The 26,635-nt window shown below is 49.3% G+C and overlaps 1 protein-coding gene across 1 annotated transcript in view; it reads left to right on the top strand.

Annotated features, from left to right (window-relative positions):
- Positions 1–23,971, top strand: part of CCBE1 (collagen and calcium binding EGF domains 1) — a 175,658-nt gene extending 151,687 nt beyond the window's left edge. Inside the window, 8 exon segments of the mRNA XM_032470346.1 lie at positions 1,983–2,135; positions 9,000–9,103; positions 14,114–14,234; positions 18,688–18,827; positions 18,910–18,945; positions 19,666–19,701; positions 21,316–21,396; positions 21,398–23,971. Coding sequence (XP_032326237.1) covers positions 1,983–2,135; positions 9,000–9,103; positions 14,114–14,234; positions 18,688–18,827; positions 18,910–18,945; positions 19,666–19,701; positions 21,316–21,396; positions 21,398–21,550 — 824 coding nt within the window. The 3' untranslated portion in view covers positions 21,551–23,971.
- The last annotated feature ends 2,664 nt before the right edge of the window (positions 23,972–26,635 follow it).

Below are 26,635 nucleotides of genomic sequence, written 5' to 3'. Positions count from 1 at the left end.
GATTGGCAGTGAGATGCAAGAGCAGGAGAACGGGAGCGTTACCAGTGAAAGCAGAGTAAGTAGGCGGGAGTGTGAAAATGCAGGAAGAGCGAAGCAAGAGGAAGCATTCTCTCCAAAGATGACTTGGAAAAGAGACTGAGAAGAGGAGGTGTCCACTTGGCAGGCGGGTTGGAAGTGACTCAGGAAGCTGAGGCCAGCCACCGGGGCTGCAGCCGGGTTTTGCAGCCGGGCAAAACCAGCACCACCCATCGCCACCAGCGCCACCAGCTTGTTCCGTCCCCCCATACCCACGGGCTCCCATCCCTGCACTACTTGGTTTTCTGAGGCAGGTTTAGGGTCTCTGTCTCCTGGGGCCTAACCTGTCTCAGAAATATCCTGGCTTCTTGCTTCAAAAAAAAAAAAAGAAAGAAAGGTTCCTGGCTTCCCCTCCAGACTCTTGAGGGTGGAGGATGCGGAAATCACAAATGTGCAGTGAAGTGTCAGCTGGAGGGTGAACTCAGGGGAGCACAGAGGGACACAGGTGGGAAATGAACGAGCTGTGGTGAGCACCCCCCTGACCCCAGAGGGCTCTGGAGAAGCTCTAGACGTCAAGTCTCCTGGCCTCTCCCCCGAGGCACCTGGGACGGTGCCCTCCCCCTGACATTGACAAGGAATGGCATCGAGACCAAGGGAATAGAGGGGGACCCATGGGCTCTCCTACAGAGGGTGGGGTGCGCCCGTCTGCACCACAGTCTGAGGTGTCAGGCACCAGGGCTCTTATTTCAGCTGTGGTAGCTCCGGTACCCAGTTTGTTTCACTTGGGGCCTCGGGGGTCAGCGACACTAGCATTCAGCAAAGAGTTCCATCTATTGCTCTCTCCTTTCGGCCTTGTCCCCCCTCCTTCAGGCGGTAGAGGCAGCCTCGCACTAGGTGTAGGGCCGGGGCATGTGGACAGAGGTGGGCAGCTTGAGGAATTGCAGAAGAGGTTCCAGCTGTGAAATCTTAGCCTGCGGGTGACACAGTACAAACTGCCAGGGGACCATCGGGATGATCATGTGCCACTCCGCACCCCCAGGGCCTGGGCAGCTTGTGCAGGGAGTGGCTGGGACGTTGTCGGTGTCCTGGAGCACAGGGGGCGCTCTGTTCTCCAGCCACACGTGCCCAGTCTGAGTTGTGGTCGCTGCTGCCACCCGTGTCTTCAGCCAGGGAACAGGAAACGGGTTTGGGCCTCTCTCTCTCCCCCTGCTGGGAAACGGTTTTGTTTCCACCCCATCCAGTAGGGAAGCAAATCCTAAGTGTGCACAGTTGACATGGACTCTTACTGGTTCCTTGTTTGATGGTCTCATGGCTCATTTCCACTGCTCATGAGGGGTCCATTTAGGTCACAGATGAGGCTGAAATTTCCTGAGGAAAGCTCTCTCCATTAGACCCATTCTGACTGTTTTCTTTTATCAGAAGTGCCTTTTCCCATCACATCTCCTACCCGGGAAGGAGCCATTCCTGGTGGCGTTAGGTCACCATCGTGCTGTTAGAGGCCTACAATCACTGAAAGGAACATAAAAACCCTCAGCCGTTAGGATCTCGGCAGAAAATCATGTCTAGGATAGTACTTTTTCACAATGTGCTGCCATCTATTACCTCATTTTCTCTTCCAAGGAGCCCAGCAAAGTATTTTGGGTGGGCTTCGTTACCAGGTCCTGTAGTAAGAACTCTGGAGGCAGCAGCGCCTGCATCAAGGCACATGACTTGGTGGCAGCAGAGCCACAACCGAGAACCTAATCACTGATCAGTTGGTAACCATGGTGACCCTACCTGAAGTGCTCCGGTCCTGGATGGCCCACATTTCTAGATGCCTACTTTATTCCCAGCTTCAGTGACAGAGGTCTGGGAGCGTGTCCTTTGCAGACATTAACAGAAGGGCCAAGCCTGAGGTCGCCTGTTGTGTTGGAAGCGATTTTGCCGAAACTGGCTGAGCATTCTCTCTGCATTTGGTTCAAACCCAGATATCGACGAGTGTGCCACTAGCAATGAGACGCTGTGTGCCCACATCTGCGTCAACACCTTGGGCAGCTACCGCTGTGAGTGCCGGGAGGGCTACGTCCAGGAGGACGACGGCAGGACGTGCACCGAGGGAGACAAATACCCCAGCGACACTGGTGAGTGGGGAAAGCAGAGTCATCCCCCTAACTGGATGGATGGATGGGCGGGCGGGCGCCTGGGAACCCACCGGGGCTCCTCAGGAAGCAATTGGCAGGAAGGGGCATTCATGATGACTGGTGGGTGGGACTTGGATGAGAGACAGGTGGGAAATAGGGTTTCACCCCTAGAGCCCTGGTGGGTGTGACATCTGGGAGCAGCAGCGGTTGTGAGCTGCTGGTGTCCTTGGGGAAGTCCTCCACTACACGGAGGTGGTATGCTCCTGGAAGAAGCAGTAGAACTTAGCTACCAGCTGAGACCAAACTTGGAGGAGCAGAGATGAGGCCAGAAACACTGTGTTGTCTTAAAGAGAATGAGCTAAATAAAAACAGGAAGCATTCCCACACGAGGCGCAGTCCACATCAGCGCTGCTGAACAGAGAGCCAGGCGCCCTGTGCCTGCCCGTGAGCTGTTATTTGGTTCATGATGCGATGAAAACAAAAATTGAGAGTGTTTGGAAGCTTTTAGTAGTCGTTCACTTGTATTGTATTTAACAAGCCCAGTCCACACTGGAGAACTTGTGAAAGCAGGCCTTTCTTCCCAGAGCTGGAGAAGCTGATGAACATTATTTTGACCAGATGCAACTGATCACTTAGGGGTGTGATCAGCCTGAATGTTAGGTCATTGTTTCATTCAAGTGTGGAGAGGTGGGAGGCAGGGAGTGCGGAAGGGGCCTCTGCATGCCTGTATCCAGCCCCTGCAGGCCAGGGAGCTGCTGTCACCTTCCCGAGCGCAGGGCCCTACTCTGCTCTGAGTGGCAGGAACGCCGTCTGTTGGGAGAGGTTAGCTGGGCCTGGGCCATCTCTGGGTGGGGAGGGAGCTCCTAGGGCAAGTCATACGTACCAAGAAATGCTGGGAGATGGAAGCCCAGAACTGTTGGGCACTTGGGAGACAGGGATCCTTCCGTGCAGCCTGACATGCAGGAAAGGGTGGCAGGCGGTGGCCCTCAGCAAGGACAGCAAACAGCTGGAAACCAGCTGTCTTACGTGGAAAAACTACAAAACAAATCCTGAAGAACATTGGTTGAGTCACAAAGAAGCCACCATACATATGAAGTCATACAAAATGTCTAATTGGAGCCAGCTCAGGACTGGCCAATTTGGGAATCATTGGAGTGAGTCCCAGGGCTTGGCGTGACACTTTGGGAAGCCGGAAGCATGTGGAGCCTGAGCGCCCAGAAATGCTTAAAGCAGGGGTAAACTGTCTTTTTGGCATCAGGGTTGATGGAGAAAAAATGTTTTCAGGCCACTTGATGATTATTCAAAGTTAAAATCACTTTGCTTTTGTCCCACAATGGGCAGGGTTGGGGGCGGGGAGAAGTGGGAAGTGTATCTTACCTCTTGGCTTCTGACCTTTGTGGGAAGGAAGAATTTCACTGGAAAACGAGGCGCAGCCTTTTAGCTGCTGATACATTAATGTGGGGGCTGACGAGAATTAGCAAGAAGAAAGCAGATTTTGAGCTTTTCGTCTTGGGGTTGGATTTCCAGCTGGGCTCTGAGCTCGGGAGCCGCTGGGCTTGGGCTGAGGGGTCCTCAACCCGGTCACCCTGTTGTGCTTCGGCCTCCTGATTTCCATTCAGGTGACACCTCGTTTATGTAGGTGTGAAGGGCAGCCTTGAGCAAGTCAGGGTGGAGGGAGCCATCGGAGGCGGCAGCGACGCTGATGAGCATCAGGGCGGGACTGAGTGGTGAGCGTCTCCAAGTAAGAGGAGCTGGCCCGCCCGCGAGCACCTCCCGCCCGGCTGGGCAGTCATCTGCCCAGAGACCCGACCTTAACTCGCAGAGACCAGAGGAGTCTGATGGAATTTCCAGAGCCTAGGGGAAGATTTTACAGGCGGAATCGACTTGTTCTTTGGTCTCCAGCGGCCTCCACCTCTTGAAGTCACTCCTAGGTTCTCTGACCTCATCCCTCTAGAGTCCCCTTGCCTGTTGTGTGGTACCCCAGGAAGGGTCCGAGCCGGAGGCAGTGACAGGTGGGTCTTGGTGGGAGGCGCTCACTGCCTGCCTCGCTCTTGGGCAGTGAGGGTCCAGAGAGGGGCCCAACCCAAGCGCTGGGGCGTGGGAAGTTCTCACGGCAGCTTTGAAATAAGCCATCACTTCGGTGCTGAGTCAGCCCTGGGACCACATTTCTGATCCCTTTCCTGAGAGATGAATTATACTTCTTAAAAAAATTTTCAAGCGCACAGAAAGTTTCAGGACAAGAGATGAAGAGCAGTATTAAAGTGATGCCCAGCTTCACCTCCAAGGCTGAAGTCAGTAAAAGCTCTGAGCATTAATTTGTTCTGCACTTTATCTACTGTTTCATTTAAAGACGTCTTTTATCAGCCACTAATTACAGTGTTTTCCCACATTGTCTTCTGTAGGACTTTGGGGTCCTGGGAAGTGTTAATAAGCCTTTCTTTGTTTGGAAGGTTCTGTGTTCAGATGTTTGGGGAGAATGCATTACTGCACCCACTTCTTAAGGATTCATGATGTGAGTATGTTAAAAACCTATGAGATTGTCGCCAAAGAAGTTAATTTTGGTTAAACTTACACTTCCCAAAATTATTTTCTCAAACACTTCTGAACACCTCACAGATGATGGTGTCCTGAAAAACACAGTTTGGGAAATTCTAACTCATGCGCATCAAAGAGCTGAGCCCTGGGGCCCCGAACTTGATAGGTCATCTGATCAACATTCAGCAAGGATGGTGTCATCGCCAGATGAAGCAGCCGAAGTCCAGAGGAGAACTGTTGGCCACAGACTACAGAGCATCTCATAAATGAAAACAGGCCGATACGCTCCCATTCTGCCCTACAGAGAGACAGTCTGTTCTGATTGTGGTGATCTAAATGGGACATGTCCTCCTGTTTAATCTGTTAGAACTGCCTGGTGGTTATACTGCTGAGCTGTACTGTAACACAAAGCTCACTGCACATATTAGCCTAGGCTTTGAATTCTTTCCTCTTTGTCCTCCCTCCTCCTCCAAATCTCACAGCATCCAAACAGTACCGCTGTCTGCTGTATCATACTGCCCACCCGCAGCAGCAGCATTCTAAAAGAATTTCTCAGTATTTAATACTCAGTGACTAGTCTCTGCTGAGTTCACCATGTGGGCACTGAGGACTAGCATTTGGTTTTAGTGCTTTACTAAGAAAAACATTCCAACACTGGTAACCAATGACATCAGGGGGCAAGGACCAAGGGGAGTAATTCATACATAATGAAAATTATGAGAAAAGACAGGCACGTTCTATGCCCTGAACATTAGAATCATTACTCAAGTGATGTTGTTGCTCAGACTTGGCCTTCGGACCCTGCTTACTGAATTGAGACTCAAGGACAGAGTTCTGTATGAAGCAGAAAAGGCAACTTCATTTCTTTGCCCAGGAAAAGGAGGTCACAGTGGGCTAGTGGCCTCAGGACTGTGAGCCTGCTGAGGAGAGAAGGCAGGTGGAGGCAGGGGTGGTTATAAGAGTTCAAGAGATCATATACAGGGTAACAAATCATTGCAAAGTCATTCTTGTTTTTGGATGCAGTGGCCCCCTTCCCTCTGCTGGGCATGACATTCACCTCCGGTTTGGGACTCTCCTAATATTCCTGTGCTGAGAACAAAGGGTGCTTAGGAAAGGGGCCTATGGAAAAGAACTCCAGAGAAAAACTTGTGCGGTTTAAAGTCAGGCTGATAAATGCTTCTGGCATTTTAGGCAGGTTGAGGCCTGGAACCTCTCTGCAGTGCAACAGAATACAAAGAAACCTATAAGGGGCTAAAAATAACTGCAGACGTAAGTAGTTGGGGTGAGTTATGAATAAGATGCACAAAATAACCCAACTGCAGTTTCAGAGGTGTCAGGAGCAAAATGAAGGCACGATGCATGGTCCCCATACGGGCCACCCAATCCCCCTTCTCTCCAGTCCAGACCTGGTCAGCAAGAACACGAGAAAAGCCATTTAAACTACCGTACAGGTAAGCAGTTACAAGTACCAGATGGTCACTCTTGACATAGGTACTTCGGAGAGGAGCTACAGTAGAGGATATGGGGGAGGAGTCTGTCCCCAGAAGACCCCATAAGATCCTGCTCTGTCACCCTGGGATTGATTGGGGTTGGGGTGGGAGGGGCTGGTTTTGATGGTTTGGGCAGCAGAAAGCAAGTGTCTTGGACTCATCTCTTTGACGACTGCGATGCAGTGGAAGGTTCCTTGGCTTGAAAGTTGCGAGGGGAGCTGTTAGCCAGAGCTGCTTCAGTCTTAACTGGCTGGGTGTCACTGGGCAGCTCTCTGAGCCTCAGTTTCCTCCTCTGTGGACATGAGGGACTAGATGGACTAGATGAGCTCTGAAGACCCTTTAACCATTGCAGGTCTTTTTCACAATTTGGTGCGACTGAGCATCAGTAAAGCAGGGAAAGCCCTACCAGCCCCGTGAATCCCTGTGCGGTTTTCGTTTCTTTGTCCTTCGGCATTTGCAAGTGCCAAAGCTCAAAGGCATGCCCAGCCTCAACACCTTCTAAATCAAGAACTTCCCCTCCAGTGTCTAAAAGATGAATAATTAACATCCAGAGATTCAGCTCAGAAGTATCTGGAACATCCAAGGCAAGATAAGCAGTTTCAGCTGTTTTGGACTAATTAATAAGCCCAATATTTCATCACTGTCATTTTTTAAAGGAGAGAGTGATTATTGAGTATAAACACATGTGATCTAAATCTTCCGTTCCTTTTTTTATTTTTTAAACCTTTGCATTGCCCAGTATCTGCAATGTTATTGTCAGAGGAATTTAAAGTCAAACACAGCTTCAGCTCATTGCTTGGGAAGCCAGTGGAAGGTCGAGGGGGGTGGCCTTGAAAGGTGGCCGTGCACCCATGGGCGTGGTGACACAAGCCATCCGGTAGTAGGCATGAAAGGCACACTCGATCACTTTGATTTTTTTTCTCTTTCCAAGTTTGTGTGGAGCCAGTGTGGTCACCCCAGGGCGTCTGTAGCACCGATGAGGAGACAAATTAAGGACATGTTGGCTCCAGAGTTAATTAGCTTGCCTGACTCTATTTTTCAACTTTTGTTTACTTTCTGATAAAGTGACCCGTGATCCCCAACATCATTATTACAGAGATGGCCAGGTGTTTCTTATAACTTTTGTGCTCCACTAATCCACAGATTAACCATTCTCAACCTGGGGAGCTTTAAAAAAGGCTGATACTGTTCCCTTGTGGTGACCCCCAGCTGAGCGGGGCGCAGCACGGGCAGTGGGATTTTTAAACGCAGCCGCCTTCCTTTCCCCAGTGGTTTCCGTGTGCCGCCAAGGTTGAGAACTGCCATCAGGGCACACAGATCTGCACAATCAACTTTTAAAACCCAGTGCACTTGGTGACTCTGCCCATATGAAATATGTTGAGAACATTCTTCAGTTTTTCCAAGCTTGTTAAATATTACTAATACGGTATCTCAGGAATTCTCTTTCCAATGCTTAGCATGTGTAGCCGGCTCAACGTCAGAAAAAATTAGAGCTCCACGCCCCCCTGTGGCTAATCCAGTAGTACTGCACCTTTAAAATCTGAACCTGTTGGAGCCCAATGTTAAGTGATGCCCTCCCTTAACATGATCTCGGTCAGGGACACATGACCACATCATTAGTGGAGAGGATCTCCATTGAGAAAGTATCTGAGAACGGATACCCCCATGTTGCTGCTGCACAGAGGAATTACTATTCCAGTGTTACGGTTGTGTGGGGGTGGACAGGGTGGGCTTTGTGGAACACTTGAACTGGGTCTTGATGGGTGGTGGGAGTCCACAAATGGAGACAGTGGAGTGGGCTTCCCAGAGGGGAGGACAGTGAGAAGAAAGGCATGTGGGCCAAGAAGCATAAGAAATGACTTGGAGAGTCATCGCTGGACTGTCCCTGGCTACTTGGAGATCCTACTGGTTATTACCTGTCACACAAGCACATCTGGCCCAATACCAAAGAGCTTCTAAGCCAGGAGAGTTGACACTTGCCTGGGTGTCAGGCTGGCCTGCCCCACCAGACCAAACTCCCCCTCCCCCTCCCCCTCAGACTCACTCTCAGCCCATATCGCATGCACACCGCTACCTTGGACAGAGACCCGGGGTGTCTGCACCTCCTCATCGGTAGCAAATGACCTCAGCTGTCTTGTGTCCCCACTGCACAGGCTGATGTGGCCCATTTAGGTGCCAGTACAATGAAGGTCGTGTGGTTACTGGTCATGTCACCATTTAACGCACCCATTCTTCAACCGAGTACCATTTTACAAAAAGCCCATGGAGCTCCTGGTGCTCTGTGAGATGGCATTGGGACCCTTCCCAGTGGTGGTTCCATGGGGCCCCAGTGGGCGTGTCCAGCTGGCTTTACAGCTCCTCGGTGGTCGGTGTCCAGCCCCAATCTGTGACCCCGCCTGACCTGGCTGTGCTTCCTCTGAACAGCTGGATTAGCAGAGGTGCTAAAAACCAGCGTGGTGAGCTCTGTGCCCAGAAGTCCCATTGCCTGGGTTTGACGAGCGAGTAATTTATGGCATGTGAACGTTGGCCCTTGGAGGGGAGTGTAAGTCGTATCTGGTTGATAGATTCTGCCTCTTCATAAAAAGACAGGGCTCATGTTTCCCCACATGAAAGGAAGACTTGGGGCCTAAGTGGAAACAGCTGAGGCCAGAGTGGAGCGGGGGGCCCCTCCCCAGCTCCCCAGTGACCTGGGCACGCTGCAGTCAAGTCGCCAGCCCTCGTCCCGGACACGGTTCAGCCTCGGCCGGCCTGCCCCGGGGATGGCGCTTCCCGATGCTGTCTCCCTGGGTCTGGGTGTCCTCCAGGCCCCAGACAGACCTGAGCCTGTCCCCTCTCTCAGGGCACGACGAGAAGGCAGACACGGCGGTGAGAGCCGGCACCTGCTGTGCCACGTGCAAGGAGTTTCACCAGATGAAGCAGACGGTGCTGCAGCTGAAGCAGAAGGTACGTGCCAGGCAGGCGAGCGCCTCGCAGGAGATCAGGCCTTGATGGGGATGAAGTGGAGAAACGTCAGAAACAGTAAGAAAATGTCACCCAAGGCCTCGTGGAGCGTGCACTGAGGTCAGTGCCGACTCGGTTTGGACTGAGATGCGTCATCCACCCAGCCTCAGAGCTGACCATCTAAAGGTCAGCAGAACAAGGAAGGCGGAATCAATTAGGTTACTATTAAAACATGGCCAGGTAAGGGGCACGTGACAAAGCGGTAGAGAGGATAGGCCGTGACTGGTGTGACTTTTTGTAAAATAACTACTTAAACACATGGCCCTTACGTGACTTACATGATTCTGAATAGAGTGGAACAATTTGTCTATGTTCCTTCAATAGACAACATCTTTATAAACTTCTGTAGCTGGTGATGAATTTCTGTAGTGGCTTTATCTTTCACCTTTAAGAGTTATGGCTTGGGGTGGAGGGAGGTGTAGCTCAGTGGTAGAGTGCGTGCTTAGCATGCACGAGGTCCTGGGTTCAATCCCTGGTACCTCTGTTTTAAAAGAAAGTTATGGCCTCTGCTTTGTCTGGGTTCCACGCATCTTGGAAAGCAGCTGCTTGGATACCTCGTGTCACTGAGGGTGAGGAGTGACACCCGCTCTCAGAGGCTCCCATGGCCCTTGCAAAGGCGTGCCTGACAGAGTATCAGATTTCTAGTAATGTTGTGCTGTGAGTAATGCCCCTCTGATGGACTAGTGACCTGAAATCTTGAAAAACCGTCCTGGACCCAGGTTGATGGTGTTTATTATAACTAAGGTCAGTGAATTCACCAGTCTGTCAGCAACTCAGAAATTGCTCTTAGGTTGGTAAGACATAAACTTGCTGGTGTGTTTATTAAATGGCTTTCACTCAGGGCTCTTAATACATCAAAGAGGTGTGTATCATCTGTTTAACTTTGGCATCTAGTTGTTGTAAAGGGCAGAAGGATAAGCATAAGACAGTACTGCTTTTCCATGTTCAACACACATGCAGGCAGCCCCTGATGAGATCCAGAGCTCAGAGAAACCAGAGGTCGTGGGCTGAGAAGAGAAATGATTTTGCAGACCTTTGTGCATGGGTGGTGACAATCTATCAACTTCAACGGAGGCATATATATCCCATATATATATGCCATATGTATACATCTATATGCCACACACACATACACATTTATATATGATGTGTAAATCCTGCTTTGTGATCCAACAGGGAGACCAGGCTGAAAACCTTGTGCGTGTGGCAGCATAGACACAGTTGTGAATTGTGCATCCCACACAGACATCCTCAGGGTGAACTTGGATCAGTACTAATACTTATTGAGGAAATCCAAAAAAAAAAAAAAAAAAAAAAGGTTCATGGAAGAAGTTTGTATTTCACAGGCCAGAGGAGTAGGGCCTGGGGGAGGCAGTTGATTAACGTCTCAAGGCCTAACACTGTCCTCAGTGTTCTTCTCTGGACAGTCAATAATCCAAAAGCTCTGGGGAAGCTCTTAGCAGCCTGAACGGCCTTGAAGGTCGGTGCTGCTCAGTCTTGCTAGCTCAGAAATTCAGTTACTAAATCATCTGGATTTCCCTTAACCTCCCTGCAGTGTTGTTTTTTTTTTTTTAATTGAAATATAGTCGATTTACAGTGTTGTGCTAATTTCTGGTGTACAGCATAGTGATTCATTAATACATGTGTATATATTTTTTGTATTCTTTTTCATTATAGCATATTACAAAGTATTGAATATAGTTCCCTGTGCTCTACAGTAAGACCTCGCTGTTGATCTATTTTATATATAGTAATGTTTGTATCTGCAAATCCCAAGCTCCCCTGCAACGTTTTATGACACACAAAAGAAGAAATGTTAAAAAGAAGTTGAAAATTTTGTGTCACCCTTAAAGGCCTCGTGGCAGGGCTGCACCCAGATGCAGTACTGCGCTTCTCAGTCCCACGGGAGCTCTCAGCGCTGGGTGGGCCTGGAATGGCCTTCTGCTGAGTTCCCCTGCACGTGCCTCGTGGCAGGTCTGAGCTAAAGCTGATGTTCAAAGAACGTCCTGAGGAGCAGCTCGTTTCGCAAGGTGCTTGTTGGAATGCAGTGTGCCCTGCGGTTAGTAAAGCGGCTTTATGCCCAGGAGCCTGTTCAGTTCTCACCCTGATGCTCGTATTGTCCGAAAGGTGCAGTCACCCCCCAAGAGGCAGGCTGGCCCCCAGACCTGGTCTTCCCACTTCTGCTCCTGTGCCACTGTTGGGATTGTCATTTGATTTTTAACTTCCTCTCATTGCTGCTGGTGCCATCTGTTCCAAAAAGAACATAGGACATCTGCCCAAGTAAACATTGGCTAAGAAGCAGGTGACTGGGTGTCCTGGACCATGGCCAACCCCCTGGTATAAGACGGTCTGCAGACGTGCTGAAGGGCAGCACAAGTGCACAGTCAGCAAAATCCCACCTGGGGAGGCTCTGTGGGGCAAACGCCCTGGGTTCTTCAGTGGGTACGTTATAAGGAAAAAAAAGGAGGTGGAGCAGCAACCTGCAGGTTAAAAGAAACTTTTAAAAAAGTATGATTTTTTTTATGGGCAAGACTGAGCCTTAGTGTGTAGGCATGCCCAGTTGGGTGGGTGGTACATGAATTTTTAAAACACAGGAAGTGATTAAAATCAGAGTAGTTACTTTTGAGGGAAGGGGGAGGAGGCTGTGATTGGTCAGGGCACATGGATGGGCTGCTGGTGACAGGCCAAGTTCTGATAGTTGACGTAGCTCTTCATCAACAGGATGCTTGTCATGTGGTAATTCTCTAAGATGTGTATTTATTTTGTGGGGTTTCCAGATTCTGTGCTTTTATTTTCCAATAAAATGTTTTTGTGAAATGCAAATGAACTTATTTACCAAACAGAAACAGACTCACAGACATAGAAAACAAACTTATGGTTACCAGGACAGGGAAAGAGGGTAGGTGGGAATAAATTGGGAGTCTGAGATTTGCAGATACTACTATATATAAAGTAGGTTAACAAGTTTCTACTGTACAGCGCAGGGAACTATATTCAATATCTTGTAGTTACCTATAATGAAAAAGAATTTGAACAAGACTATATGTATGTCTGAAAAAGTATGCTGTACACCAGAAATTGATGCAACATTGTAAACTGATTATACCTCAATTAAAAAAAAAGACATCATCACTTTCACCCTCCCAGCCGCCCTTTTAATAAGGGCAGTTATTATAAACGAGGTGGTTATACGATCCTCATTTTATAGGTGATGAAGTCCAGGTTACATTGCTTATCGAGATCCCACAGGTAGAATGTGGCAGGGCTGAGATTTAAACCTTAAGTCTGCCTGATACCAAGGCCCACAGGTGGGATCTGCATTTCAATTTTTCTATTGGAAGCAGATAATAAAACTGGACCAGCCTTCAGGGGCCACATTGACCCACTGTCCTCTAGTTAGAGTAGATTTTCTTGTAAATTCCTCACTCGGTTCCCTCCCTTTCCACCCCAGGACCCGGGTGTGGGTTCACAGGTTGGAGTGGTTTCTCAGTGTGACATAGTGATACCAGCACCGTTGTAAATGAAACCTTAGAATGCAGCTGGGTCCTGGATGGTGACTTCGAACCATGAACCCTGACATGAAGTTGTGCAAAGCTGACTTTCAGCTTGCACAAGGTTTGAATTCTTACGGTTTCCCCTCCTGGATTCTGAGTGATGACTGCAGGGGTACTGTGTGCCTTTCCTTGCATATTTCAGGGAACGCTAGGTCTTCTCCAAGTGTGGAGGAAGACCATTTATCCAGAAGGCACTGGGTGTTCAGGAATCTTCTAGCTTATGGATCTGCAAGGCTGTTCTTACCCAAGGATTTTCATACTAGCTAAGGGGCTCCTAAGCCCCTGTGGGACCCTTTGGAAGAGAGTGTTGGTGCCTCTTTGAGCTTTCTGCCCTCTGAGCTTCCTTGCCCCGTGAGCTGGATGGATTTCAGTAAAAACTCCAAGAAAAGGAAAAAAAAAAGAAAAGCACCCCCTGGAGAAAGTTCCAGACATGGGTCCCAGGCTCACTGTTTCCTCCATCTCCCTGCTTTGTTACTGCCAAGGCAAGTGCCCTGAGGTCCTGGGGGCTATTCGTGCTGGGCACCAACGTTCTCTTCCTCGTGTAATCCTCACAGTCCTGACGGTGTGTGTCATCGATGAGGAAATGGACGGCCAGAGCTTTCAGTTCTTACCAGAGGTCTCACCGATTCCTGACTTCAAGGAATGCAAAAGTCTTTCACACGTGTGGTTCCCCGGCTTCCCCTAGAGTGAGACCCTGAAATCCTAGAGAGCCGGCCGGGTGGAAGCACAGTGCCTTTTATGACCTCGTCCCAGAAGCCACACACCATCACTTACATCATCTTCTGTTCATTAGAATCAAGTCCCTAAGTACAGCCCGTACTCGGAGGGTAGAGAATGAACCTCCACCTTTAAAGGGAGGCGTGTCTGAAAATTTGTGGGCACATCTTAAAACCATCACAGTGACTGGTTCCCACTGGCTCCCAGACACCTGAGCGAGCAGTGGCCTGTAAGCCATATTTTGGTCCTGGCTCCCAAGGCTAAGAGACCTTTAAGAGCAAGGACCGTGTCTTGGTCACCACTGTTGCCTTAGAACCAAGCACAAGGCCTGGCACATAGCAGGTTCTCAAATATTTGAGATGTAAAGGAGTTAATAAGTTGGAAATCTGAAACAGGTAGATGTATTAATTATGGTGAGAATGTGTCTAGTGATAATCTAGGGGAGCTGGAGCTGATCCAGGCTCCCCGACAACCGGCTGAGAGACCCCACGCACGCTGCTGTCACCAGCAGGTGTCTGGGCTGAGAAGGAGCGCCGCTACAGCCCGTCTGAGCTCTGACTGCTCGGATAAAGGGGAAGGACCATGAAAAGGCTCTGTGGCCTCTGCAGACAGCACAAGGGCAGAGAACTTCCCCGGTAGTGGGGCCATTGCTTCCTGACCGAGGCTCCTCTTCTCTCTGCAGATTGCCCTGCTCCCCAACAGCGCCGCCGACCTAGGCAAGTACATCACTGGTGACAAGGTCCTGGCCTCGAACACCTACCTTCCAGGACCTCCTGGCCTGCCTGGAGGACAGGGCCCTCCCGGTGAGTAAGGGAGAGTGTAAAAGGATGATAGGGTCACCAGCCAAGGCCTGCCCAGAGCTCCGGTTTAGTGGGGGCCGGACAGAGTTCTTAAGCTTCCATGGGTGGGAGCAGAAGCCAGGGTCCAGGGAGCTCCCACACGTGGGAGACAAGAGTGCCTGGGGACGTTGGGTCAAGCCTGAGAGACTCTCATAACCAGTGGTCATCAGGGAGAAAAACGTCATTGTCTTGAGTTTGGCTAAGACTCTTGAAGATCATCTTAAAAGACAGAGAAACAAAATGAAAACTATTTTTCGCATTAACACGGATGATGGTTGATAAACTAGTGAGCTCCTTTGGTCTCATCACCCGGCGCTGGCAACTGCTGGCCGGCCCCGCTTCCCCTCTCCCCCAGCCCTCTCTCATCCTTTCCCTGTTATTCAGGAACACTTACTCAGGTAGTTACTTTTATATCTCTCTATATATTTTTCTTTAGAAGTCAACCTCATTGAGATACAATTCTATGCCATGAAATGTACCCACTTGAGTTACAGCTCGATGAGTTTCGAAGGATGTATACGCCCTGTATCAAGCACTTACCACCACCTTGTGTCTAGTCTGCGTCAAGATCTCGAGCATTTCCGTCACCCCAGAAATTTCCCTTGTGCCCACTTGCAACTTGTATCCCCAGCTCCTGGCAGCCCCTGACCCGCTTTCTCTCACTGCAGTTTTGTCTGTTCCAGAACATCATAGCAATAAATCTGTTCTTTTTTGTCTGGCTTCTTCAGGATCCTGTTCTGGAGATTTACCATGGTTACTTTGAAGAAAATCTTTAACATTCTGTCATCCCATCAGGAAACACACAGCAAGAACTTTAAGAAATAGTGACAGGCTGTTTTATATTTTACTGGGAGTTCTTCCATAGGTAGATCAATAGGGTTTGTTTTTTTTTTTTCCACACCGGTGAAGAAAATATTAGTGTTAGCGAATGATTCAAAAACATGGATGTCTGATCCCTGATTCTTACTGCTGAGTGGTGTGCTAGGTAGTGTGAATAACCTCCGGACATTCTAACGGGGGAGACTAGACACACAGAGTGAAAGCAAACAGAGCAGTCTCTGCTCGCCCCCAGATAAGTGCGCAGGTGCCTCCTGCTATGGAAGCTGAAAGCAGAGAGAGGTCGCTGTAGCCGACAGGGATCAGAGGACTTGGGGTGTGAGCCAGACACGGAAGGACACGAAAGGTAGGACTGGTCCAAGCAGGAAGGACACAGCAGATTTAAGGTTGGAAGGTCAGCAAGTACAGAAGCTCAGAATGCTTCCCAAACTATGCGTTTTCCTCTGCACTTACATCCTCATCTCCTGGTTTCCATCAAAACACAGGTGGCCTGGGTCTCTGTACAGAGACCGAGAGCTGGTCCAGAACTTTGGTTTATCCTCTTGTTCCTTCCCTTGGTCTGAGCTACTCTGGGTCATGGTGGAGTTGTCTCCGGCAGATGCCACACACAGGCAGCCTCCTGCGTCTTCTAAGTAGACTTGGGTGTCTCCTTACAAATTGATCCCTGCCACAGGGTTCTCCATCCTTCTCTAAGACAATGCTCTTGCTCTGCTTCCTTGGAGGAGTTTCGTCTCCAGGCCAGTCTACCTCTCGCTCCAACCAGGACAGACTAGAAACAGGGGAGCCGTTGGCTGTCTTTCTTCTGAGTGAATGAGTTCTCCCATCTGGTTTCTGTCCTGGTCTGAGCTGTCCAGGGTCCTTGACGGAGCAGAGTGACCGAGGATTAGCTCTGGCCCGTGCTTTCTCCTCCAGTTCTGTTTCCTTCTCACACCTTATTTCTAGCCTCACAGTTTGTGATGCCCTCCGTTGAGGGGTGTTAGAGCAGCTAGAGAGAGAATGTTTCTCTCACCCTCAACTAAAATTCCAGTCCTGCCTCCTGTGGTGCATCAGAGACCGGGGCACCAGTTCAGGAAGCTGCACTGGGTTGGAATCCTTTGGCTCTGGCGTTGAGGGAGTGGTTGCCACTCTCCCTCCACCCCCGACTGTCACATCTAAGGTGATGCTGGCACTGTCCAAGCCCCACATTTTAAAGGCACTTGACATTGTGATCTCAGGGGTTCATTGATTGTGGAAATAAAGGTAAGAGATTTTCTCTGGCCTGTACTTGAGCTGTTAGAGGTTAAGTATTTAGTCATAAGAGGGCATCTGGTCCCCTTCCCAGATACACTCTTTCAGGCTGTAGCTGGAACCAGCACTGAGAGCAGGGCTGTGAGGCATGTGTGATGGGACGTTGACTGCCTTTAACCTTGGCTTCATTCTTGTGTGAGCTAGAAGAGACTCCCCCAAGTCTGACAGGTCTGCAGTCTTTGCTTGTTTCTTTGCTTTGTTTTGGTTTGTTTCCCAGTGCCTGAAAGTCGTTCCATCCCGTCCCTGTGCACGGCCAGTAGCAGGAGCCGGGTGTGATGAAGAGTCTTTACTGTGTGCGTTTGAAAGGGAGGAATCGCAGCGCTGGGGAGCAATTACGGCGCAGCAGGCAGCCCCGCCTTCGGGGCTGCCCTTTGCCTTGAAGCACTTACTGAGCAGCCTTCCCTGTGCCTGGGCCTCTCCGGCAGTGTCCCGACACTTCAGACACAGCCCAGGCCCTCACAAAGCTGACAGACTAAAGCGAGTTAAAACCCAACGTCCTTCCATCTGCAGAAGAGCGAGGTTAGACCTGACTTTACATCATAGACAAAATGGATTAAAGAACTGAATGTAAGACCTGAAACTAAAACTCCTAGGAGAATACCTAAGGGACGGCTTCCGTGCCAGCGGACTCGGCAGTGACCCTCGGACACGACACCAGAAGCACAGATGACAAAGGCAGAAATAGACCTGAAACCCCTTCATCTGTTTAGGCGAGCTGTCCTTTCCACCAGCACCTGTAACGTGCGTTGTGACGTCAAAGTCGCTGTGTGACAACCCTAACATCTGGGTCGCCTCTGAGTCTGATTCTGCTGATTGCTCTACCTCTTAAACATGAGGCTTGTTTAAATTTTTTTTGGAGGGGGGAGATTTTTGGGTTAGTTTTTGTGGGGGTTTTTTGCTTTTTTTTTTTAATATATAATCTCAAAACTTTGGACGAATGCCAGATATGGTCTGGAGAGGACCAGCAGAGACAGGGGTAGGCAGGAGTTACTCCTGGAGGTGGGTGTCCTCTTCTTTGTCAGGCTGCCAGCAAGGAGAGTGGGGTCCATCTAATGGAGCACTGAGCTGCGTGGTGGGGTGTGGTCACTATCTCTGCCTCTCGTGGTCCATGTCTTCACGTTTTCAAATTCCTACAGGCTTAGTGGGGACCCAGGGTGCAGATGGATTTTTCTCAGTGGTTCCCAGCTTCCAGCGGCCCCTGCACACCTGTGCCACACAGGCTTCTTCTCTCTGCACGTTCTGGCTCTGCCCCAGGGGTAGCCTGCTGTGAATTACTACTCCAGGGCAGAGTTGCGGGGGTCGGGGGGGTTTCAGTTCTCCTGGTCCAGCTGCATCCAGGCCTCGGGGCGAGATCGTCTGCCCACCTGTGGCGGCCCCACTCTGGCTCGTGTCTGCAGCAGAGCCTGAGCGGGAGAGCGTGCTACCCTCTCCCCAGGAGTAGGAGACGTCTACGTCCTTCAGGGGCGTTTGCTGCCCCACGTCAGTGGCTTGGGGCTTTTGCCCCAAGGGGTTGAAGTAGGAAAGTTATAGAGTGAGACTTGTTCTAGAAGGAACATGCAGATGGAAGCGTGAGGAGCAGGTGAGGGATGGACAAGACTGATGGGAAACAGAGGGACCAGCTGGGAGGCGAGAGTTAAAGTTAAGAAAGGGAAGGCCTAACAGAGTTTTGAGGGGTCTGGGGGTTTTGTTTGTTCGGTTTTTTAGTGCCTCTCTGTGTGAGGTACTGTGCTAAGTGATGTGTGCATGTATCTCAGATCCCATTTGCTGCTCACAACCGCTCTATAAGGTAGCTGTATCTTAGCCCTGCTTTAGGGATGAGAAACTGAGATTCAGAGAGGTCAAGCAACTTATCCAAGATTCAGGGCAGGTCCCTCTGAGGCTGAAACCTGTACTCCAAACCGCCATCCAGCTGTGTTAACCACCGCCCTGCTGAGAAGGAGGGGTGCGGGGGAACAGAGAGTCACGAGACATTAAAGAGGTGAAATGAATAGGACGGGTCACTGATCAGACAAGGAGCTTGTGGAAATAGGGACATCTTGAAGAAGATTCTCAGGTGTCCAGCTTGAGTCAACAGGTGACTGGAGGTCCATGGAAAGAACGGGGCAGTCCATTTTTGGTCCTGTTAAGTGTAAAATGTCTTTAAGACATCTAATTAGGTGGAGAGGTCAGAAGGAGAAGGGCAGAGTGCAAAGAGGAGTGTCGGAAAGGGGCTCCTGGACTCTTGTCCGTCAGCTGGGGCCCTTGTCCTCCCCGTGGGCTAATGAGGAGCTAACGAGGTCTTCTTTGCTTGCAGGCTCTCCAGGACCGAAGGGGAGCCCAGGCTTCCCGGGGACGCCAGGCCCTCCAGGGCAGCCCGGCCCCCGGGGCTCAATGGGACCGATGGGACCGTCTCCTGATCTGTCCCACATTAAGCAAGGCAGGAGGGGCCCTGTGGTCAGTATTTCATCAGAGATCCGCTCACTGTGGTTGGGGGAAGCGTGTTCCTGCTGTTAACCTAGACCCCTTTGTCTTGTAGGGTCCGCCGGGTGCCCCGGGAAGAGATGGTTCTAAGGTAAGTCTTCTAAGCAGTCCTTACAAGCATCGGGTTTCTTAGTTTCAGCCTCCTATGCAGGCATCGTGGAAAGCTCAAGCACAGGTCATTGTCCCCCTTGGGCACGTGGCAAAGTCGAGACACCGGTAGACTTTTTGTCCCCAAAGCTGGGAAGAAAATCTAAAAAGCGAATTTTCTTAAAATATGAAGCAGCCATAATATCAGAAAGCATCACCAAAGCCACTGCTGAGAACGATTACCCATCAATGTTAAACACGCCTGCTGGTTGTCATGGTGGCACGTGCCTTTCTCGTTAGCCAGTGTTCCCTGCGGGGCTGTCTTGTGTGCGTTCCCATCTCTTCGCTACCCTGAAGTCAAGAACAGAAGTTCCATCCTGTGCAAGGGGGTGGGTTCACTTTGGGGCTGCCCGCCCCTTGCCTCCTGAAGAGGCCAGTGCGAGTTGCTTTAGGCCACGCTGTGGCCGGGGACACCAGCTTTCCTCTGGTCAGGTCTGGTTGCTAAGTATTTGGCCCTGGGAGGGGAATTAGAAGAGGCTCTTGAGTCAAGCGGTTCTGTTCAAATGGGTGGCCCCCAGAGTCCAGCTTCGAGCTGGCGTCCATTTCCAGTGGGAAGTATTTGCTTGTTTTGCTCAAGGAGATGGTTGTGGTGGGTGTCGAAATAGAGACATGGCGGCGGCCTCCATGTGGTCCAGAAAGCTAACCCTGACCCTTCTGCTTTTAGGGGGAGAGAGGAGCGCCTGGCCCCAGAGGGTCTCCAGTAAGTAGCACTGCCTGTCCTGTTGCCCCAGTGGGACGGTGCTCAGGGCTGCAGCTCTGATGAGCCTGTAAGTTGGTCTTATTAGCAAAAGCCGGTCCCCTCCAGCAGCCACTCCACCTGCCTACACAGAACTCCACGATTAGAAGAATCACCAAAGCCGTTAGCAGCTGGTTGGGTTTTATTTTGAAAATTCATTTCTTGTTTTTTTTTTTCTTTTATCACGGCTAACTTTTATTTGGAATGTCTTCTCTTAAGGTTCACAGCCCCAGTATGCCATGAATCTGTTTCCACGTGTGTCTTACAGCACCTGAAGGAGATGCACAGGGTTAAGCCCTAGCTCTGAATGTTTAAGAATTTAGCCCGCGGTATAACCCTAGCAGGTCCAATGACCATCCCCTCCAAGAAAGTGCAGACACGCATGGCTGCTCAGGACCGCTGAGACAAAATTAGCTTGATGTATGTATGGTGTCTGGGAGATAAAAAATGAAAATTAGTGGTATCCAAAAGCACACATGATTCAGGCAACTTCATGGCATTTCTGAAGAAAGACTGAGGGCCTCGGCCTTGGCAGTAGGAGATCTGGGTTCCCACCTCCACTCTTGCACCTGCTGGCTCACTGATCACGGCCATGTCACTTGGTGTCCATCCCTAGTGTCCATCCCCACACCTGTGCAGCACAGGTGAGCATCCATTGACGTCCGAATGCTCTCGGTACATCACTGAGTGCTTTGCCAAGTTACATAAGCTACTGTTTCTAAGGTAGTAGCTACAAAACAGAGGTTATGGGGGGAGACAGAGAATTTATTACAGGCCACCATTGGGCTCAGAACGTGCACGCCCATACATTATTTCACCATGCCCCACATAGCCCTTCATAGAAATGAAGGCTTAGTAAATAGTATAGAGTGACAAAAGATGTCCAGGCAACAGAAAAATTAGGAAGCCTTTGTCTGGACCTTTCCTGGTCAATGAGGAACAGATGCCATTACAGTATACCTTTGGATTCATTTAAATTAGTTATAGTCAACCATCCTTGTAAACATTTTAATAATTTCATTTTTAAAAAGGTAACATATTTGAAAATGCATCAGGCTCCATGCACTTTACGTGCATTAATTCATTAAATCCTCACTCATGACCCTTGTGAAACCCTACGAAGCTAGGACTATTATTATCCCCATTTTAGGATGGAAAACAGAAACCCAAAGACATTAACTTGCCCAAGACCACACAGCTAGTAAGGGCAGAGCTGAGGTTCAAGCCCATCAGAACCCCAGCCTCTTAGCCACGACTCTGCCTTCATGAGCGTCCTCCAGGGCTCTTGGGAAAATAACCTAGGAGGGTGTTCCCACGTCCTTTTGCTCTACCAGATGTGACAGGGCCTAGAGCGAGGACAGGTGAGTGCATCATCACAGCTCCTCGGGAGGTGAAGGGGATAGAAGGCAGTGTCCAGAGTCCCCGGGCTGCTTCTGTCTCCTCCGTTTGCAGCGCAGCAGCTGACTGAGTAGTTGCCAGCAAGCAGCAGGACCGGCACCGCGGCGCTCGTGGGAGCCAGTGGCTTTGCAAAGGGCTGAGTCTGCAAAGGTCCAGCGTTGACTCCTGTCTCCTGCACAGGGCCCCCCCGGCTCTTTCGACTTCCTGCTGCTTGTGCTGGCTGACATCCGCAACGACATCGCGGAGCTGCAGGAAAAGGTGTTTCGGGCACCGGACTCATTCTTCAGCTGAGGAGTTCCTTCTACCTCAAGATTTTTCCAGCTACCCAGAGACCATGGACTTCAGCTCTGGAGACGACTACCCGAAAAGAACTGAGACGAGAGACCTGGGGGCCCCCAAAGACGTTCACCCTTAGTGCAGCCTGACATCATGCCCAAGAGCAGTGTCTGCACCTGCAGCTAAGTCATCTAAAGAACAAACCACAACACCGCTGGCGACCTAAGAAGGATATATTTTTATTTTCTTTACTCTTTTCCTGCCTTCTCCCTTCTCTCCTTCCAAGACATGAGGGATTGATTTATGTGCTTCCCTGGAGAGTCTGCAGTGGAACTTTTCTTTCACATCCTTATATTTCAGGAACTTCTGATTTCTGAAATCAGGTACTCTCACGATGTCTTAAAAATTTGGCAGAATATCAAAAAGGGGGAAAGGGCAAGGTGAGTGCTAAGAAAATGTTGAGTTTACTTATTAAAAAAAAATACTTTAGTGTCCAAAATAGTTTGTCACTCCTCAGTATCAGTGAAAAGGGGGCGACAACAATGTATATTGACCTTGGTGGATCATTGTTTTTCCTTGTCAGTCTAATAGATTTAAAATACTCTGTCCTCTTAGCCAACCTTTTCCCCAAAGTTTGATTAAAGGAAGGAGAGGAGGAGGAGTGAAGATTCAAGAAGATGGAGAAAAATTACAGCCGTGTACTGACTGTCTTGTAGGTGTCCCCATATTAACACTCAGATGTGACTGTTCAGGGTGCATGCCGCACTTACCTGTGAGTATCCTATTCGAAGAAGAAAGTTACTCTCGCTGGAGGAATAAATCCTCTTTTCAAACAAAGTAAGTGAATGTAGGGCCCTGGTTCATATTAGAACAGTGGGCTCCTGGTTTGCCAGGACATTTTAAAACTATGTGATGAATGAGTCGGGTTGCATAGTAAATCACAGATTATTTGTTAAACAGAGGTAACTGACCCTTCGGGAGAGGTGCAGAATTCCCTGACCATGACCACGTGCCCAGAAGGTGCCATTAGGCCATGATCCAGGTTGAATCGATGTACAGTGGCCCCCAGGGCTGGAAGGAGGTTGCTGGCTTGGGTTGTTGGCGATGGGGGAAGGGGAACCTGGGGAAGAGACCCCGCTGAGTCACAGAGGCCGGTCAATTTGCTGTCCTGGTAACTAGAAGTCCTTGTCGGGGGCCAGCCAGGTTTGCCAGCATATTGAGAATAACACACAATCGAAGAAAGATCTCTGGAATGCAGCAGGGAAAAACAACAGGTTTCCTTGTTTACCAGAAGTTTCCTTCCCATTTTTCCTTAATTTTCCATAATTTAGTCCACGTTCGAGTCCTTGCGGGCCTTCTCCTTGATGTCCCTTCCTCAGCAAACACGGGAAGCAGCTGGGACAGGAGCGGACTCCCACACGCCCCCCAGAGTCAGTGTGTGCTCTTCCACCTCCAGGTCCCAGAGGTCGCACATCTGGAAAAGGCTCTCTGCATCCACAGACACAGGAGCAAGAGTGCTCAAGGGACCTGCAGGAGCATCCGCTCCTTTGTCATATTGTTGAGGAGCCTCTTGGTTTTAATGGGCAGCTTACAGGCCCCTTCAAGTCCGCCTTGTCACTTGACGCACAGACTGGCATTGCAGCTGCCTTTTCAGGAGATATTCTCCCTTATCTTGAGCTTCACAAATGACAATTGCCACAACTCCTGTTTGCTCGTGTTGGGGTTCCCATTTCCCACCCCGCAGTGTCCCCCTAAATTTGGGGACAATTTGTATTTAATTTTCCTTTTCCATCTCCTTTTAGCGTCCATCATTTCACTCTCCTGCAAAAGCTTGTTTTTTTCTTCAAACACCACTGTGGACAATCACATGCCACTTTTCAATCCTTCTTCAGAACAACAAGAAGGGCTTGTGTTTGCAAATCTCCAGTGACAGCCTCCCTTCCCTCGTCCCCATCGCTTTAGACACGGGGCTCCAGCCAGCCAGCCAAAGGCTGAGTTTTTCACCAACACTTGCCTCCTCTATTTCTTAATCGCACAAAACCCCCAGTGACTGTCCACGAAAATGTTACCGCTGAAAGCACACATATCCCCAGTGCTGTTTTTCTAGGATCTTTCCTGCCCCCTTCAGTCTCTCCAGAATCTAATCGTCACAGCAGAAGCCCTCGCCAGCCACAGGTTCATGAAGAGATGAACTGAGCAGATGTTGGTTCCCATCTGGAATGTATTTAATGTTTGCCGGCTTGTGGAACCCACGATTTAAAGTGTGCAGACAGATGAATACTAAAAACTTGATGCACAGGCTCCGAGAAATGATTAGGTCTATCTTTGATTTTTTTTTTTTAACGAGGAATTTTATTACCTTTTCTTTTTCTTAACGGTGAACTGTATATAGAAATATAACTTCCTTCTTTATTGTTGAGTGCTCATAAAATGCAAGGAAATTGCATGTTTGGTCAGAGGTTAGGATCATATATTAACTGAATGAATGGAAAATGGTAATATCTGGGATTTGTGAGACAATTCTGGATAATAATCTCCAGTAAAACACAGTAAACCTGTATTTTATCATTTCAATCTGCTGGATCAGGTCAACCTATAAAATAATTATCCTCAGATGTTAAAAACTTGGACTACCACTGTACAGACTAAATACGTACTCTGTATGCCCAAATTATATTTGTCAAAGACAAATAGTAAGGCACTGTTGTTCCTAATGTATCTTTTAGTTACGGACAGGAAACCAAGACTTCAATGTCTAAACAGGACTTCTGCTCAAAACCTAATAGGAAAGCCTTTTTTCGCGGGGGGTGGGGGTGAGATTTGCTAGTTTGGCTAAGCCCCTTCATGTTTCATTGGAGGAAAAAAGGTCTTTGTACACCCTTCAGTTCTTCCCCGGAAATGTTGACCTTAATTCTTTCACACCCTGACAAGTAGAACTTAGAACAGGACTTAATAGGTTGCTTCTGTTTTCGGAAAGCAGTGGGAATAAAACTCCACTGTTCAAAATAGCACAAGGAGGGGATACATTTTAGTTTAGGAAAGTTCTCCTCCCTTCCCAGTTCCAGAGGGAGAAATTAGAAACTCTGCTGGGCCAGCTCCTATGGGGGGTACAAAGGGAATTCTGTCTTCTCTCTTCTTCTGTGTTAATTTCAATACCTGCCACAGAGCAGATCAGCCAACTAAAGTCACGTCTACCGTATAAACTCAGACAAGTGTGTTCATAGCCACACAGGTAGATCACAAATGCACACTGGCGGGTGGGGACGATTTTATTTCCCCACCAAGTAACAGGTGAAGGGCACCCTGGGTCTGGGCCTGCTCCTTTTCCAGGCTTCATGGTACCGATGGCCTTGGGAGAGGTGTTTCGGGGGATGCAGAGGAGGATGTTCTGCGTGACAAGGCATCTCCTTGGGTTGCCAGCAGATCCCTCCTCACTTTTGGGGTGTCACTCCCCCTCCTTCTATCCCTTCTCCAGCCTGTCACAGAGAGAGCAAGCTCACTGTGTAACCTTAACATCTTTCAGATAACTTTCCTGAAAAGGCAATTTATTTGCAGGAATCCAGGCCAAACAGCTAGTAGAACAGAGCCATCTAAAGTTACTAGTAATGAATTCAGGGAAATAGATGAAATTTTTCCTGGCACAGTCAACATGTATGTTTCACAACAAATCAAAAAATAATTTCATTTAAAAAAAAATGTGACCGTAACTGTTAAAGCTTAATTCCTGGACTTCACACACTCCTTCAACAAATATTACTGCTTTAGGGATATCACAGGGGGAAAAAGACCCTGTTATCCATCCTCCAGAGCCCTCCACAAGCTTCACGAGATTCCCCGAAGCAGGTGCCCTGGGGAATTCCACGTGTGTTGTGACTTTTTATTTCTGGTGATTAGCCTTATACTTAAGTAGCTGTGTTCATGATTTATAACAGGGCCATATAGCAGTTGAGCTAGTCTTCATTTACGGCTGTTACACAATGGAGTGCTTTTGATAAGCTTATATATGCGTAATAACAAAGTTATTTTTGTTATGTGGTTGTACTGTGTTTTGTCCTGACATCCAGTCCTGAAGAAAGAGTAGTGTTTTTGCAAGAGGAACACCAGGTTGACGGAGAGAGACATTTCTCTTAGGAGCCGGAGCCTGCATTGCTGGGTAGGCCACCTCTTGGGGGCTGAGTGTGGCCCCAACATTTGGGGGTGAGTCAAGGTCTGAAGGCCCAGGTGCCCAGCTCATGGAATCCTCTGGGATCCCCAGGGTGGGGTTTTCAAACCAGGAACTCTCTGGGCATCACTGGAGATGCTTTGTGGGGTGGAGGAGGGTTGTGAGGGTTCCTCCCCCTGCCCCCACTGACACCCAAAGCACCATGAGCAACTCAACTTTCCATTGGGTTTGGATTAGAATTCCACATAAGGTGTCCTTTGGCCGGTGGAATGTTGACGACCTGAAAAAGAGGTTAAAATAAATAGAGTTGGGGGGAGGAATCCCCATGAGTTGCTAGCTGAAGTTCCCCTCTGTGAAGATAAGAGGAAGGGGATTTTCATCAGTTGGGACACACAGGAGGCAGAGTTATAAAATAAAAAGGGAGGTTACTTCTAAGAGATGGGTAGACTTTAGCAAGGCGCCTTTGGCGTCCCAAAGATAACGGGTGTTGACACATCTCACTTTGCCTGAACAAATATTCACCAGAGGCTTGTTGTCAGCTGCACACTGCCCTATGCGCTGCAGACACAGAGAGCAGAAAGTCATAATCCCCATTCCTCCAGGGGATTTTTGGCAAAACAGACACAGATCCTTCCAGGCAAAATAAGTTAATCACATGAATATGCAATTTCAAACTGTGATAAGTACTACGAATGAAAAGTGTGGCAGGAGCCCATAACAGCTTGTGCCGATGGCAACCACCCTTTGGTCCCCGTGCCCTTCTTCCCGAAGTCACACACACACACAGCACCTGACAGCATTCACATCTGAGCCACACGAGACCTCCAGCCCCCGCAGGGAAAAGCTTCACGAGTCCTCTGGGAGAAACAGCAGTCGATGGAAATCTGCGAGACCCCGTCCTGTATGATGTTTCCAGCCTTCGTTGTTTAAAAAGCAGCTTGGTGAACCAGAAGCTGGGGGATTGCCTCTGGATATCCCCTTTGTGCAGCTGGCTGGTAACCCATGTGCTCTGGTCTTGATTCCCAGCAGAATTTGAGGCTCATTTCCTCCCAACCAGGACTC

Source organism: Camelus ferus, chromosome 30, assembly GCF_009834535.1.
Source record: "Camelus ferus isolate YT-003-E chromosome 30, BCGSAC_Cfer_1.0, whole genome shotgun sequence".
Lineage (NCBI taxonomy): Eukaryota > Metazoa > Chordata > Mammalia > Artiodactyla > Camelidae > Camelus > Camelus ferus.
Note: the sequence above shows the minus strand (reverse complement) of the source record. Positions and strands in the feature narration are given on the sequence as shown.